At 37.3% G+C, this 15264-nt stretch overlaps 1 protein-coding gene across 3 annotated transcripts in view; it reads left to right on the top strand.

Annotated features, from left to right (window-relative positions):
• Positions 1–12737, top strand: part of LOC131481151 (ankyrin repeat domain-containing protein 26-like) — a 39745-nt gene extending 27008 nt beyond the window's left edge. For 2 of the 3 annotated variants that reach the window (XM_058668736.1, XM_058668748.1), the window contains 4 exons: positions 1586–1876; positions 2456–2670; positions 5619–5847; positions 12610–12737. In XM_058668736.1, the coding sequence (XP_058524719.1) occupies positions 1586–1876; positions 2456–2670; positions 5619–5847; positions 12610–12687 (813 nt within the window). In that variant the 3' untranslated portion in view covers positions 12688–12737. Of the gene's footprint in view, positions 1–1585; positions 1877–2455; positions 2671–5618; positions 5848–12181; positions 12218–12609 lie in introns of those variants that run through there. The other variant, XM_058668743.1, reaches the window with a different exon arrangement.
• The last annotated feature ends 2527 nt before the right edge of the window (positions 12738–15264 follow it).

Below are 15264 nucleotides of genomic sequence, written 5' to 3'. Positions count from 1 at the left end.
GGAACTGCATCACATTTGGTAACATACAAAGGTCACAGAGAAGTTCTGTAATATTCTATTTACTGAGGCCAGTTTATGTTAAGGGGAGGGGATTTAATAGGAGAAATATCAGAAAAGTTGTAGACATGTTCTGAGTCCAGCATTCTACTGGCCTTTCCAAAATTCAATAATGATTAGGTCTGCAGGAAATTAGCTCTTCCTGATTCCAGACATATTATGCTCTAGCAATGCTTTTTCCTGTTCTTGTGTAGCACAATTCCTTATTTTGTGAAGTTTCAAAAAACTACAAAACAGCATTGCTAATGTTACTTATTAGAGAACATAGGGATCATGTTACATCTTATATCCACCAGAAAATGTAATAGATCCTTTACCTCAAGGGTGATTTCTCTTTGAAATGAAATTCAGTGTTGTGGTGTGGTGAATTAGGCCTCTGCCTGCTATTCCACCATCCTACATGTGCACCAATTTTAGTACCAGCTGCTGCACTTCCAGTCCAGCTTATTGATTATGGCCTGGGAAAGCAGCATAGGATGGTTCCAGTCCTTGGGAACCTGTACCCACCTAGGGGATATGAAAGAAGCTCCAGGCTTTGGACTAGGCCAGATCAGGCATTGTATTCATTTTGGGATGAAGTCAATTGTAGTCCAGAGAAAGGCTTATGCCATTAGAGTCTCTACTCACAAGATCTAGCAATTTTCAAAGTCTTATTCAGGGAGCCATTTATTGACTACAAATTAAATAAAATAATACAAAATCCCTAAAACATCTTTTTTAGAATATGCTGAATGAAAGTGGTAGAAAGGAAGGAGTAAAACATTTTTTGTAGATTACACAGGTTATAAGAATACATTAATTCATTAGATTCTCAGAGCAAATGCATGATGATTATAGCACAATTCTCATCAATTCTGATATTATTGTGATATTAATACAAGCAGTATATGTTTTTGTATATTTAAAGGTTTATGTATTGCTTTGAAAGGTAGAGCTACAGACAGAAGGGGAAACACACAGAGATATCTTCTTTCCTGTGGTTTGCTTCCTAAAGGGTCTGGCTGGTGCTGTGCCAGAACTGGAGCCTGGAACTTTATCTGGGTCTCCCCCATGGATGCCAGGGCCAAAAGATTTGAGCAATCTTCCACTGTTTTTCCAGACACATTAACAGGGAGCTTGATTGGAAGAGGAGCAGGCAGGATCCCAGCCTGGTGTTGGTATAGGATGTTAGCAGTCTCAGGCATCAGCTTAGCCAGCTGTATCAGAGTGCTAGTCCCCCTCCCCCTTTTTAAGTGTGACTTAGAATCATCTTAAATGAGAAAGACCTGAAACAATGATAGGAAATAAAAATTTAAGATCAAACACAAAGGAAACATGACAGATACAATGAGAATAAAGAATACATTTTGTGATTCTTGATGGTTTTTGCTTTGCTGATAATTTGAATAAGTAGCTCAAGGTTACTGTATGATTTTATAGAATGTATTTTACTGCCTTTGGATTTATTTCAAAATGTATCACCATTTTTGTAATAGACTGATTCAGCCTAAGTTTTCCATTACTGACCTATATTATTTTATCCATGCAGACTGATGATCTGAGAAAAAAGTTGGATACTGTGTCTTCAGACTTTGAACATCTGTATACAATGAATGAGGCTCTTCAACAACAGTTGATATCTTTGAAAACAATTGAAAAGAAATACAAAAAACTGAAAGAAGAGAAAAATCAATTGAAACAGATAGTAGCAAACTTGAGAAGTCATATAGAAATGAATATGACAGAACATGGTCAAATAGTGTTGTATAAACAGGAGGTTGAAGAAAAAGCAAGGCAGTATATTGTAGACAGATTAAAAGAAGTCAATCTATTTTTACAGGTTAATTATATATTCATAGTATGTCCAATTTGTTCACTGAAACAAATGATTTGGATATACCTGAGGATATTGTGTGTATTTCCCATATTTTCTTTACAATATTTTGTTTTGTAGATTTCTAGAAGAGAAGCAGCATGTTAATTATTTTAACTAAGTTTCATGATTATTAGAACCAAGCTGATCTTTCTAAATTATAATTTTCTTTAGTTTCATGATTGTTAGAACCAAGCTGATATTTCCAAATTATAATTTTCATTTGATTATTAGGATTAGTTGGCATAAACTCAGATGGTATTTTAAAATGATTGCTCTTATGTGACACTATTTGGTTTTTAATTTTTTAATTAAATTTTGTTCTCTGAATTATAAAATTATATGAGAACTAGCAGAAGGAGTTCAGGTTTTATTGTAGTTCAAAATTACTTCAGTGTATAGTAAAGATAAATATTTTAGATGTTATCTATTGTTCACATCTGTAAGACTGTTCTCAGAATCACTGAATGAAAAATGAAGAAAAAAATATGCAACAATTTACCAGAGTATAATTATCTTAAGGCATATTTTTCTGATTTTATTTAGGCACAGTCAGCATCTCAGGAAAATATAAATCAGTTAAGAGAGAATAATGATTCTACCGTAAGGAGCCACATGGAACTCAAAATTAATGATCTAGAATTTGAACTCTCTAAAATGAAAACTGCTCACGATTCTAAGATTACAGAATTGGAAAAATATAAACTATTCTATCAAGAAGAATTAGAAGCTAAGAAATCATTGTCAAGTGAATTAAATGAGTAAGCTAAGCCATGAATACTATAAAATAAGTTAAGCATATTTATTTACCTCTAAGCCATTATTTTTTAGAGATGGACTTGTAAGATTAGTAGAATAAGAATTCTAAGTGGACCAAATACTGCTGGAAATTATGTCAATCCAGAGCTGGATACTTGGTGCAGCGCTCAAGTGATTACTTGGGTACTTGCAATCCACATCAGACACCTGGTTTGAGTCCCAGTAATCCAGCATCTGTTCTGGATGCCTGCTAATGTTCACCGAAGGAAGTACCAAATATTGGGTCATATACTTGGCTCACTGACACCACTTGGAAGGCTCAGATGGGATTTGAGGAAACTGGCTTGGCCTGGCCCATCTCTGGCTGTTGTAAGCCCTTGTAAAATGAGACTTTGGTAGGAAGGTCTATTTGTGTCGCTGCTCACTCTTTCAAGTGATAATAAGACACTTAATACTAGATTAAATGTCTTTCAGAGTCTCAGGACTCAAATCCAAAATGCCAAGTACAACTATTGTTCTTGGCACAATCTTGCCCTCAGTAACTTAATGTTCTCTAATTTTCATCATTGTTGTTGTCACTAGAGTGTGCCTTGAGAAAAATTATCCTTCCTGGTCTTCCAACTCCTGAAATAGGGAGATTAATATAGAATGGTTAACAATAAAACCCTGGGGCAAATATTACAGTGTGGCAGTTTGGGTTGCCATTTAGGTGCCTGAATAGCCAATGTCAGTATGCTTCAGAAGGAGGCCTTGTTCTGTTTCTGATCCAGTTCCTGAGGCTTCTTGGAGGCAGTTGACAGTCAAAGTGAATCACCCCCACGTTAGAGAGACACTTGATGGAATTCCTGACTCCTGATTTTGTTGTGGTGTGCCTCTGGCAGTAGCTGGTATTTGGGGAGTGAATCAACAAATATAAGTCCTCTCTGTCTCTCCTTTTCTCCCTGTCTTTGAAGTAAACAAGTTAACAAATACCTTATTTTCTTTATTTCTCATATTTTTTTATTTGAAAGAGTCAAATAAAAGGAGAACCAGAGGGTCCAGTGTGGTGGCCTGTTAAAGTGCAGGTTCTAATCCTGGCAGCCCCACTTCCCATCCAGCTCTCTGCTTACAGCTTAGGAAAGCAATTGAGCATGGCCCAAAGCCTTGGGACCCTCACCCATGTGAGAGAATGAGAGAGACTCCTGGCTCTTAGCTTTGGATTGGCACAGCTCTGGCTGTTGTGGCCAATTGGGGAGTGAATCAGTGGGCAGAAGATCTTCCTCTCTGTCTCTCCCCCTCTCTATATATCCAACTTCCCAATAAAAATAAATAAATCTTCAAAGAAGAAGAGCAAGAGAGGGAGAAATCGTCATTCAGTGATTCATTCTTCAAGTGGCTACAATGGCCAAGGCAGAGCAGACTGTAGCCGGGAACCAGGATCTCCAGGCACATTGGCAGGGATCTGGATCAGAAGTTGAGCATCCAGGACTTCAGCCAGTGACCAGGTGGGATGCATCACAGTGCATAACTTCACATGCTGTGCCACAATACCAGCCCTGTTTTGTTTTTCAAATAAAGAATTTAAGAAATAAACTGAACCTTTGTCAGCGTGAGGTGGAGTAGATGACAAAGTTTGGTTCCCACCATTGATACCATGGCTAATGAGCTAATTGCCTTTAGGGCTGCTCTAGCTCTTTTTCTTCATCAGCTTAGCTAACCATTTGCCCAAGAGGTTGCTACCCTAAATGGCTATAGTGTCAAATGTTTAGATTCCTAAGGTAAAGGATGAACTGCAACGTGATAAAAACAAATGCTTAAAAATGTGTTTGAGGAATTTTGTTTTTTCTGATCTGATTTAACTAAATATACAAGTGTTTCTAGCATTTTTACAAAGATTTTGAGGGTTAGATTGTGATGTAGTGGGTGCATTCCTTATGAGAGTGCCAGTTTGAATCCTAGCTCCTCCATTTCTGATCCGGCTTCCTGTTAATGCATTGTGAGAAGGAGCCAGATAATGATCCCATTGCTTGGCACCATACATGGATATTGAAGACCCAGATGGGATTATAGGCTTTTTGGTTTCAACCTGGCCCAGTTCTGGTTGTTGCAGGCATTTGGGAAGCAGAACCACAAATGAATTTAATCTCTCTCCTTTTTCTTCTTTCTCCTTACTCTCTCTCCATCCCATGGCCCTTTAATTCTACACACTTCAAATAGAAAAAATATAAACGTTAAAAATAAAAGACTTTTGTTGTATGTGTTCAATGTGTTGACCATAATGTGTTGATATATTTATGTGCAGAAAAATGGTTATTATAGTTCATATAGTTAACATGTTCATCATCTCACATATTAGTCTGAACTATTAATATTGCTGACCTCACCCACAAGAATCTTGTAAGTAGAGATTTTCTAAGAAAGTTTCACCAGGCCAGCCATACATCATTAACAGTCATTTGTTATTCCTGCTTATTTTAGTTGTTCATTAGAAACGCGCCTATAGCTACACGTACTGCCTTAGAAGAATTTACAACCTGTAAACTTTATATTACCTGTGTGCTCTGACATATTTTGCACTGAAATATTGTTTAATGGAAAATTCTTCCTGTTTGTGTGCACTGTGGTTCAGTGGCTTAATCTGCTGACTCTGCTGCTGTCATCCCACATGAGCACTGGTTTGAGCCTTGGCTTCTGTGCTTCTTAACCAACTCCCTACTAACACAGTAGCAGATGCTCCAGTCATCAACATGAGAGGTCCTGATGTAATCCCAGGCTCCTAGTTTTGGCCTGGGCCAACTCCTCCATCCATTGTGGTGATTTGGGGAGTGAGCCAGTGGATGGAAGATGTATCTCTGTGTCTCTTCACTCTGTCTGTAACTCTGCTTCTGCAATTAGTAAACCTTTTAAAAATGCAAGACATTTAGGGATTACTAGAGTCAACTGGGTAAAGTGTCATTTGAACAATTCACAGCACTAAGAAGAGGCTAGCAGCAGTGAGCAAGGAGCTTCATACAGAGAAGAGAGTGAACAGATCACTGCTCAGTGCTCTGACGGTGAGGTCTGTCCAAGCGGTGCCTTGCTGTGGGAATCCTAAGAACAACTTAGTGCTCAATAGAGATCTTGTTGTGAAAGAGAACTTGCTGATTCCTGTCTTAAGAGCACAGCCATCAAATAACAGCATGGATGACTATTTGACCAAGGTCAGATAATTTTTTTTTCCTTTGGGCTTCAGATTTGTTATAAAATTCACATTTTTAATTTAGTGAAAGATTCAGTTTGACTTATTTTTGCTAAGATCATAATTAACTTTATCACTATGGAAATAAATTCTACCTCTTGTTCAATAATAGAATTGAAGCAACAGTTTAAATTACTTTAAGAGATGTGTCTGTATAATCTTTTAGAAGCAGAAAACATTTTCTTCATAACTAAAGGAGTACTTGGAAATAATTTGACTTATTTGCCAATGGAATTTGGTTTGACTGGTTGAAAATGCTATTTGAGTTTTAATGCACTGTACCAAGTTTTGCACCCTTAATCATCTAAACACTTAACCACTGATAAATGTTTATTATTGATTGAAGGAATAAAAGATACTTACTTACATATGAAAGAACATATAGCACCACTAAAGATTAATTTTTTCTTTTAGAATATTTCATGATCTTAAATAACATCTCTTTAGTTACTCTTTATTTTTACCTTTTTAACTTCAACTTTTGTGAAGTGTTTCCATTGATGGGAAAATGTATAAGTTATTAAAAAGTTAAATTAAGCAGATACTTGAAGTTGTTACACATTTACTCACTATCACTTGAATGCTTGATTCAGTTGATGGAAATAGTGTCTGTAAATATCAACTATCACGAAGCAGAATCGTATATTTTCTTCCTACAGAGAAGCCAGTGAAAGTGTTCACACAGTCCATATCTTGATTGAAGACACAGTAGAAACCATCCAATCTGACTTTGTGATTTTGTTCCTAGGAAAAATACATTTTGAGGATTTAAGAATAGGGTTCAGGAGTGATTGTCAGTTGTAAAGTTGATAAAATTCAGTTGACTCAGTTTGAGATAGTTCTCATTTGTTTGCCAAGAGATCAATAAATATCCATTTGAACAAAGCTCCCAAAGCTAAATCTCATTATTGGTCACTGTTTTAAATTTTCACTGAGTTCACATTGAGTTGTAGTTCCATGTTTTCAGCCTTCTAATTGCAGAGAAGCGTAGCCTAGGCCCATATCAGATGAAGATATGAGCATGTTTTTGTGACTTCATACCCTGGTATATCACAGAATAGTAAGTCCAGAGTTTCTTAGCATTGTTTTATTTTTAAATTTTTTAAAAAGATTTATTTATTTTATTACAAAGTCAGATGTACAGAGAGGAGGAGAGACCAAGAGGAAGAGCGTCCGTCAGATGATTCACTTCCCAAGTGACCGCAACGGCCGGTGCTGTGCCGATCCGAAGCCGGGAACCAGGAACCTTTTCCGGGTCTCCCACGTGGGTGCAGGGTCGTCCTCAGCTGCTTTCCCAGGCCACAAGCAGGGAGCTGCCAGGATTAGAACCGATGCCCATATGGGATCCCCGCGCGTTCAAGGCGAGGATAGCCGCTAGGCTAGGCGCCGGGCCCATTAGCATTGTTTTAAACTAACAGCTTAAACTATTAAGCTACATAGTTTAAAAGAGAACAGATTAAGTGATTGATACAAAAAGTTGTAAGATTCTACCTCTTTTTATGAAATTCTTAGCTCAGTTTCATTTTAGTTTGTAATAAACTAGATGATCTTGTCTTTGTCCTCCAAAATTATGATGTAAGATTAGTAAATTAAAAAAAATGTACCCTCAGATTTTAAGCAATACAAAAATGTCCACTTTTGCCACTCTTAATCAAGGTAGTACTGGAATAAACTTAATTAAGGAAGAAAAAGAAACAAATGGTGTCAAAATTGGAGAGAAAAAAATGAAAATATGACTACTGATGGCATAATGTTGTGTACGGAGAAACCTAAACACTACTCCAGAAAACTTTCAGGACTAATATAGCTATTCAGTTAAGTCACAGGTTATAAAATTAACATGCAAAAAATCATTTTGTAAGCTTAAGTTTTACATGTTTATTATAAAGATGAGGGGATTGCAGACCCATGTGGGCTACTCTTAGGATGGAGAGGGACAGGAAGGTGTGTGGGGGTGGGGAGAGGGAGAACCTGGTGCACTGCTCTTTGCTGTCAGTAACACAGCATGATTTCCAGGGCAAGAGACAGTCTTCATGTAGCCTCAAGGATCCCAATGCAGGGAAGAATGTTCTGATGGTCTTATTTGAGTGACCTTGATTGTTATGAGAAATTGTTGACCTTCTAGTACCAGAGATGAGAAATTTCTTAAAGGCTCGCTGGCTGTCCAGGTCCTCCTCACATTCAGGTGCTTGCTCCATTGTGCTTGCTGTAAAACTTCATATGAAGTGCTGTTTGACCAGCTTTTCTTATACTCTTTGATAAGGTGCTTGAAGTCTTCTGTTAGACCTTGGTCCAGGATCCTAAGGACTTGGGACATCCGCCACTATTTTTTGAGGCCATTTACAGAGAACTAAATCAGAAGTGAAGCATCTGGGACACAAACTGGTGCCAAATATGGGATATCAGCACCAGCAGGATGCGGATTAGCTTCAGGTCTGGCAGTTGCAGCCGTCTGGGGAATGAACCAGCTGATGGAAGACCTTTGTTCACTCTAAAAGCTGCCTTTCAAATAAAAATTTTAAAAAAATCATAGAAAAGTCTATAGTCAAGTAAGAAATAGACATTTAAATAAGTATTGTATCAGCATCTTTCTTGTTAAAGATCTGGTGGGTTGGCCTGGAAATGACACTACCCCTTCCTCTTACGTGTTCAAAATAGAGGAGCCAGACAGATGGTAACTGACTTAGTCATTTCTAGTACTAATGTCCTGTGATGGGGTATGGCTTAGATTGCTGCCACAGTGGTCTTCCAAACACTTCATCCCCAGGTTACACACTTTCTCACACAATTGTATATATCAGAAACAAATGCTCAGTGACCATTTGACCAGCTGGCTGCTTCTTTCCAAGATGGCAACATATTTGAGTTCATGTGACGTTGGGGAGCCATTTTCCTTTCAGAAAAACATGATGCAGAGCAATCAAAGCCTGGGAGATACGCTTCACCAATTTCATGGATTGGACTAAATTTACCTCTTTCATGAAGATAGAGTTCCCATCCTCAATATGAAAAGTATTCTGTTTCAGTTTTGTTCATGAATCAAAAGTTTTCTCATGAATATAACATGCTGATGACTACTGTCAGAGTGTGATTATAATTTTATTCTCTTATTGATAATGTTGGAACTCAAAGTTATGTTAGAGAGTTGCTCTTACGTTTTATGCCTAAAAATAATTCAACTGTGAAACAGGTTTTACATATATATATTTTTTGAGTTATATTTTAAACTCAGTATATCTGTCCTGAATATGAAGGAAGTAGCTGCCATGTATCTTCAGACTCAGAAAAAAGATACACAATTAATTGCTGACCTATGGTCAGTTGAGTCTGTGACCTAGGGATGATGCAGTCTCTCTCAGCCAGGACACTCCATATGTGACATTGGAGACTTTGCCTATTGCAATGGTTTTGAAGGCCAGAACCTTTTCTTTGTAAAAATCAGTGCACGAACCCATATGATAAAAAACATAGCTATGTAGAGCTTTGAAAATAAAGACACATGAGGATCTGAAGCTGTGTGTTCCTAACAGATAGTCTACTCTATAGAATGTAGACTTCTTTGGGACATAGTATGAAAAGTTCCAGGTGGAAGTAAACATGGCTAATTAGTTAAAACCTGGTGGGATGTTGTTCTTTCCTTCATAGCATCCTGTGAAAGGGACGAGTTTCAATGACGTTTCAGTTGTGCTCTTTTCCATGCTAACATTGGATTTCAAATCATTCCACCTTCTTTATTTCTTCCCCACACAAATGAAGTCTATAAAGGAATGGAGTTGTTTTAAAGTGTACATTTAGCTTGATTTGACAGTATATCTAATTTCTGACTTAGTATTATTCATGAAATGAAGATTAGCAGTTGATTAAGTTGTATTTCTCCTGGCAACATTCATTTTTTTTCTTTAGCTATTGCTCTGCATAGTTCAGAGCCATTTTTGTTACCTTATGTAACAAAATAGGACGGAATACCACCATGGCATTATATTTTTCTTTTTCCCTCTACAAGTTGTGTCAGACAATGTATTTAATAGGGGACAACCATTGTCCATATCTGTGTTTTATTATTCCTATGTAAGTAAGAATGAATTGATGGGAAAGATAATTTTAATATATATTACTTGAAGGAATGAAAGGGATGGGAGAGAGCGAGAGGGATAATTGGATGTAGACACATAGACATAGCTCCCATCCATCAATTTATCCCTCAAATCATACACGAGCCAGAGAGCTACACCAGGCTAAAGCCAGGAGATGGGAACTAATCTCCTACGAGGTGTCAGGAGTCAATTATTTGAGTTTTCTCCTATATTGTGCACAAGAAGCTGAAGTCATAAGTGTATCCTGGGCTGGAGTACTCCAATATGGGAAGTAGGTATCCCAAACAGTATCTTAACTGCTGTTCCTAATACTTACATCTGACTTAACTTCAAAAAGACTTATTATTTTGGGGACTGGTGTGATGGGTCAGTGACTAAATCATCAACTGGCAAGTACTGAGATCCTGTATGGCCTCTGGTTTATGTCCCAGCTGCTCCACTTTCCATCCAGCTCCTTGCTTGTGGTTTGGGAGAGCAGTAAAGGATGGCCCAAAGCCATGGGATCCTGCACCTGCTTGAGAAATCCAGAAGCTCCTGGCTTCAGTTTGGCTCAGTTCCAACGACTGCGGCCACTTGGGGAGTGAGCGAGCAGATGACAATCTTTTTGTCTCTCTTCTCTGTAAACTTGTCTTTCCAATAAAAATAAACAAATCTTTAAAAACCAAACAAATTAAAAAAAAAAAACTTGTTAGTTTAAACTTGTGAATGTGGGTGAAAGCACTCCAATTTCCTATGAGCTGAGAGAAAACCATAGCCTTCTCTTCTGCGCTTCCCAGGGTAATTCTTACCAGTGTTTTGGATTTGTCCTTTTAGCCTCTGAATATTTAAATCTTCCCTGGAATGTCTTTCTCAAAGTCACTTTTGATCAGTAAAGTTTGAAAGATCGGGAAAAGACTGGAGGGTAAATCTCATATCAGAGACCATTCCAAGGCTTGGAAAGGGGTAACTGTTTCCACCATGTAATTCTAATGTAGAGGTTATGTTAAATAAGGCTTTGCTTGTGGCCAACATGGTGGTGTAACTTGTTAATTCTCTGCCTGTGGTACGGCCCTCCGAAATGGGTACCTGATTGTGTCCTGGCTGTTCCACTTCTAATCCAGTTCCCTGTTTATGACAGAAAAAGCAGAGGAGGATTATGCTAAGTTCTTGAGACTTTGTTCCCAAGTGTGAGACCTAGAGGAAACTCCAGGCCTCAGAACTGCTCAGCATCACCATTGTGGCCATTTGGGGAGTGAACTGTGGATGGAAGACTGATTTCACTCTCTCTCCCTCTCACATTCTTCTATCTGTAAAATCTACCTTTCAAAAATAAATCTTCTTAAAAATTGTCTTGCTTAAACTTTTTCACAGCATTAATAAGGGATTAAGAAATGCAGACAAGATAACATTACATGGCAGTTCTCTAATTTACACCATGCAAAATGTATTTTATGTTTTGTATAGTCTGTTCACTTAAGATCGTTTCAGTGAAGTCTTCTCTTTTCATCTTCTATTGACTTACCATATATACTATGTTTAATTTATTACTATTTCAGACCATGTTTGGGCATTTAAAAATTATTTTGGAAAGCTTTACAAAGAGAAGGAGAGCCAAAGATCTTCATTCATTGGTTCACTCCCCAATGGTCGTAGCTGAAATGATCCAAAGCCAGGACCCAGCAGCTTCTTCCGGGTTTCTCACATGGGTGCAGGGTGCCAACGCTTTTGGGCCATCCTCTACTGCTTTCCTAGACCACAAGCAGGGAGTAGGATAGGAAATAATGTAGCTGGGATATGAACCTGTACCCATATGTGATCCTGGTGGATGCAAGGTGAGGATTTAGCCATTAGGCTGTTGTAGCAGGACCCCATGTTTGGACATTATAGTGAGATAATCCCTTTTTAAAGTATTTATACAACAATATTGTAAATGGGTATATTTACTATACAGTTTGAAATATATTCATGAATTTTATAATGAAGGTATACAAGTAAAATTGTTGCTTCAAAACATGTTCTTAATTGTTGAAAATAAATAAAGTTAGTGTTTAAAGTACTAACAATTGTTTGACATATATGTAATTCTATAAAGCTCTCATAAATATTTTTCCAAGCAAGCTTTCTTCACATGTGTGTCATATGAATAAATACTGAGTCATATTAAAACTGCATATTTTATTCAATGTTTTGCCTGTGTAATTCTTATTAATTTTTTTCCAATAGAAGTTTCAGACAATGTTATGATGCTATCACTTTCTTCGATTAGTAGTAAAGACTGTGTGCTGAAAAGTAAGCATAAAAACACCTTAAAACATTAATTTTCTGCTCATGCAGAATAGAAAAATTATTCTTGAGAAAAGAACATTAGAAAAAAGACATAATTTTAGGAAAGACAGTGTTTTTTTTTTACTAAATACAAAGTAATTCATACAGAAAAACATGATGAGGTTCCTAACTTTTGCACATGATTAAGATCATCCATAAGAAGTATTTAATATTCAGTCAACCAATGTCAATTATACTGTTTATAAGTCCATTAGATACTTAATATGTTTCTTAAATTTATATGATTGTTTTCAAATAAGCAATCTTCAAGTGAGGTTTAGTATTTTTTAAGTTAAATGTTACAGATAATACTTTATTTATTTTAGATACATCAGGAGTTGGACGAATATATCACTAGAGAACTACAAAAACAAAACGGTATGTTACCAAAATTTGACAAATAAATTTCTATTAACTGATTTCTGAAATAAACTGCTAACAGAAAATAGCATCACTTTCCATTGTTTAGTTTGTCATTTATATAGTCATATTGTTACTGAGATGCATCTAATAGAATACATGAAAGTATTCATATTTTTCTATAGCTTTTGGGGTTATCAAAATGTCTTTGTATGTCTTATCTTCTGACCTTATGCTTCCTTCACATCTACCATGCCAAAGAAACTGTCAGTCTGTGTACTGAAACAAAAGCACCACCAACTTCTCATGGTTAGGTAGTTGTTTAAGGTCCCCACATCTCAGATTGTTTCCTAATACTTACTGAAACAAAGACAGTTATTCTGCTCTTACCTAACAGATAATATTCTAAATTTCCACTCACTTACTTTGTTGTTAGTTTTGTCCTCAGGAAAAGGTACAAATTCCCCAGTGAAGAATTAAAGACACCGGCTCATTTTGGTTCTTATCAAGTGATCCATCCTGTTCTCTTACCACTCCTGGATCTAGCATTAGCCTGACTGGAGTGCTTAGAGTTTCTCGACACTCTTCTTTACCTCTAGGGCTTCATATATGCTTCCACTTTTTCCTCTAGCTGGGATATTTTCTCCTTGTCTTTCATGTGTTAACTGGTATGCCACCACCCCTCAAAAGTCTACAATAGTGACACCAAGCTAGAATAAATGTTACTTCTGTGTGTTTCAGTAGTGTACTGTTTTATTCCTTTCATGGACTATATGACTGTATAGAAGTTGCTTCCATAAGGTTACATTGATAAAATTATTGAGGACTATACATCATCTCCATTTAGTAATCCTGGTGCTCAACACATGGCTATTGGACAAATGAGTGCAGAAGAGAAAAATCAGAAGGCATGATACTTAGCTCACAATGATAATTAACTTCAGTGTTTATAAGGAAATCCTAATTGTAACTACAGTCTTACATGTGCATTTTTCTTTTTCTTATGACAGTAAATACCCTCAAATATTTACACTGAATAAGACTTAAGTAACTATGAGATATTTGAGATAAAAATAGAATTTGGTTTTCCAGGTGCTGCTGACTGTACATCTATATTCTACCAGTCTTCTCATATGCAATCTACTCAAGTTGAAGATCTACTTTTAAAAGCATCACAAGAATATGTACAGTTCTTAAACAAAAAATATAAGGTCTGAAAGACAAAAATTTACGTATCAATTTAGTTTTTTTTCCTCTAGTAAATGTGTGATCTTCAAAATCATGACAGGAAAAGTGTGGAATAGGCATTTCCAGCAAATTAGAAAGTGGGCAGGAGGACAGGACAGAACTAATGAGGCTGGAGCAGTGGCAGGTAAGTTCTGAACTTTTAATAGAGATGACTTCCTTCTACATAATGGTTTGCCATGGCATTCCTTACTACAGGAAATAGAGTACCAAATAAGGAAATCCATCCCTGGGCTGTTAAAGTATGGTCAGTTCACTAGTCAGATCTGTGAATTCAACTTGATAGAGCAAGAGTGCAGCACACCTTGACTCTTGGTATAAATTCCAAGCTGTCATCAGTGCCCCCTGGCAGAGATATGTAGCATGGAAGTGACCAAGTAGGATGCAACTATGAAAGCCATGACTATTGTGCTTCAAGGAGCCAAAGCTAAGGACAGTAGAAAATCAGAAGCATCATCTTACCTTTCCCATGAAGAAAGACTCTGAAAAGAATGCTGAACTTCAGCACAGTACTCCTTCAGTCTCACATGGTTATCTGGTCTGAGTCCTACTATTACATTGATTCAGTGTGTGTGCCTTCTGGGGAGCCCCTGCAAATTCTGTCTTCTAGTTGGAGATTTGAACTTTCTCCTGCTGCAAGTGACTCCATAACAAAAAGCAGCAAAACAGGTAGCAGTGGAGTAAGCCAATAAAGCCTTAAAAGAGGAGACAGCTGGGCCCAGCGCGATAGCATAGTGGTTAAAGTCCTCGCCTTGCACATGCTGGGATCCCATATGGATGCCAATTCTAATCCCGGTGGCCCTGTTTCCCATCCAGCTCCCTGCTTGTGGCCTGGGAAAGCAGTCGAGGATGGCCCAAAGCCTTGGGACCCTGCACCGGTGTGGGAGACCAAGAAGAGCTCCTGGCTCAAGCTTCAGAAAAGCTCAGCTCTAGCAGTTGTGGCTCACTTGGGGAGTGAACCATTGGATGGAAGATCTTCCTTTCTATTTCTCCTCCTCTGTATATCTGTGTTTCCAATAAAAATAAATAAATCTAAGAAAGAAAGAAAGAAAGAAAGAAAGAAAGAAAGAAAGAAAGAAAGAAAGAAAGAAAGAAAGAAAGAAAGAAAAAGAAAGAAAGAAAAGAAAGAAAGGAAGGAAGGAAGAGAAAGAAATAGAAAGAAAGAAAGAAAGAAAGAAAGAAAGAAAGAAAGAAAGAAAGAAAGAAAGAAAGAAAGAAAGAAAGAAAAGAAAAGAAGAAAGAAAAAGAGAAGACAGCCAACTCCACAGCCTCAGCTGGCCAGTCTGCACTTCAAACACAGATTCACTTGAGCCTTGGAGTCTGGAATACTCAACTGGATACAACAGATGGGAAAGCTCATCAGGTACCTGAACATT

Source organism: Ochotona princeps, chromosome 1 (assembly GCF_030435755.1).
Source record: "Ochotona princeps isolate mOchPri1 chromosome 1, mOchPri1.hap1, whole genome shotgun sequence".
Lineage (NCBI taxonomy): Eukaryota > Metazoa > Chordata > Mammalia > Lagomorpha > Ochotonidae > Ochotona > Ochotona princeps.
This window is presented reverse-complemented; position numbering and strand designations above follow the sequence as displayed.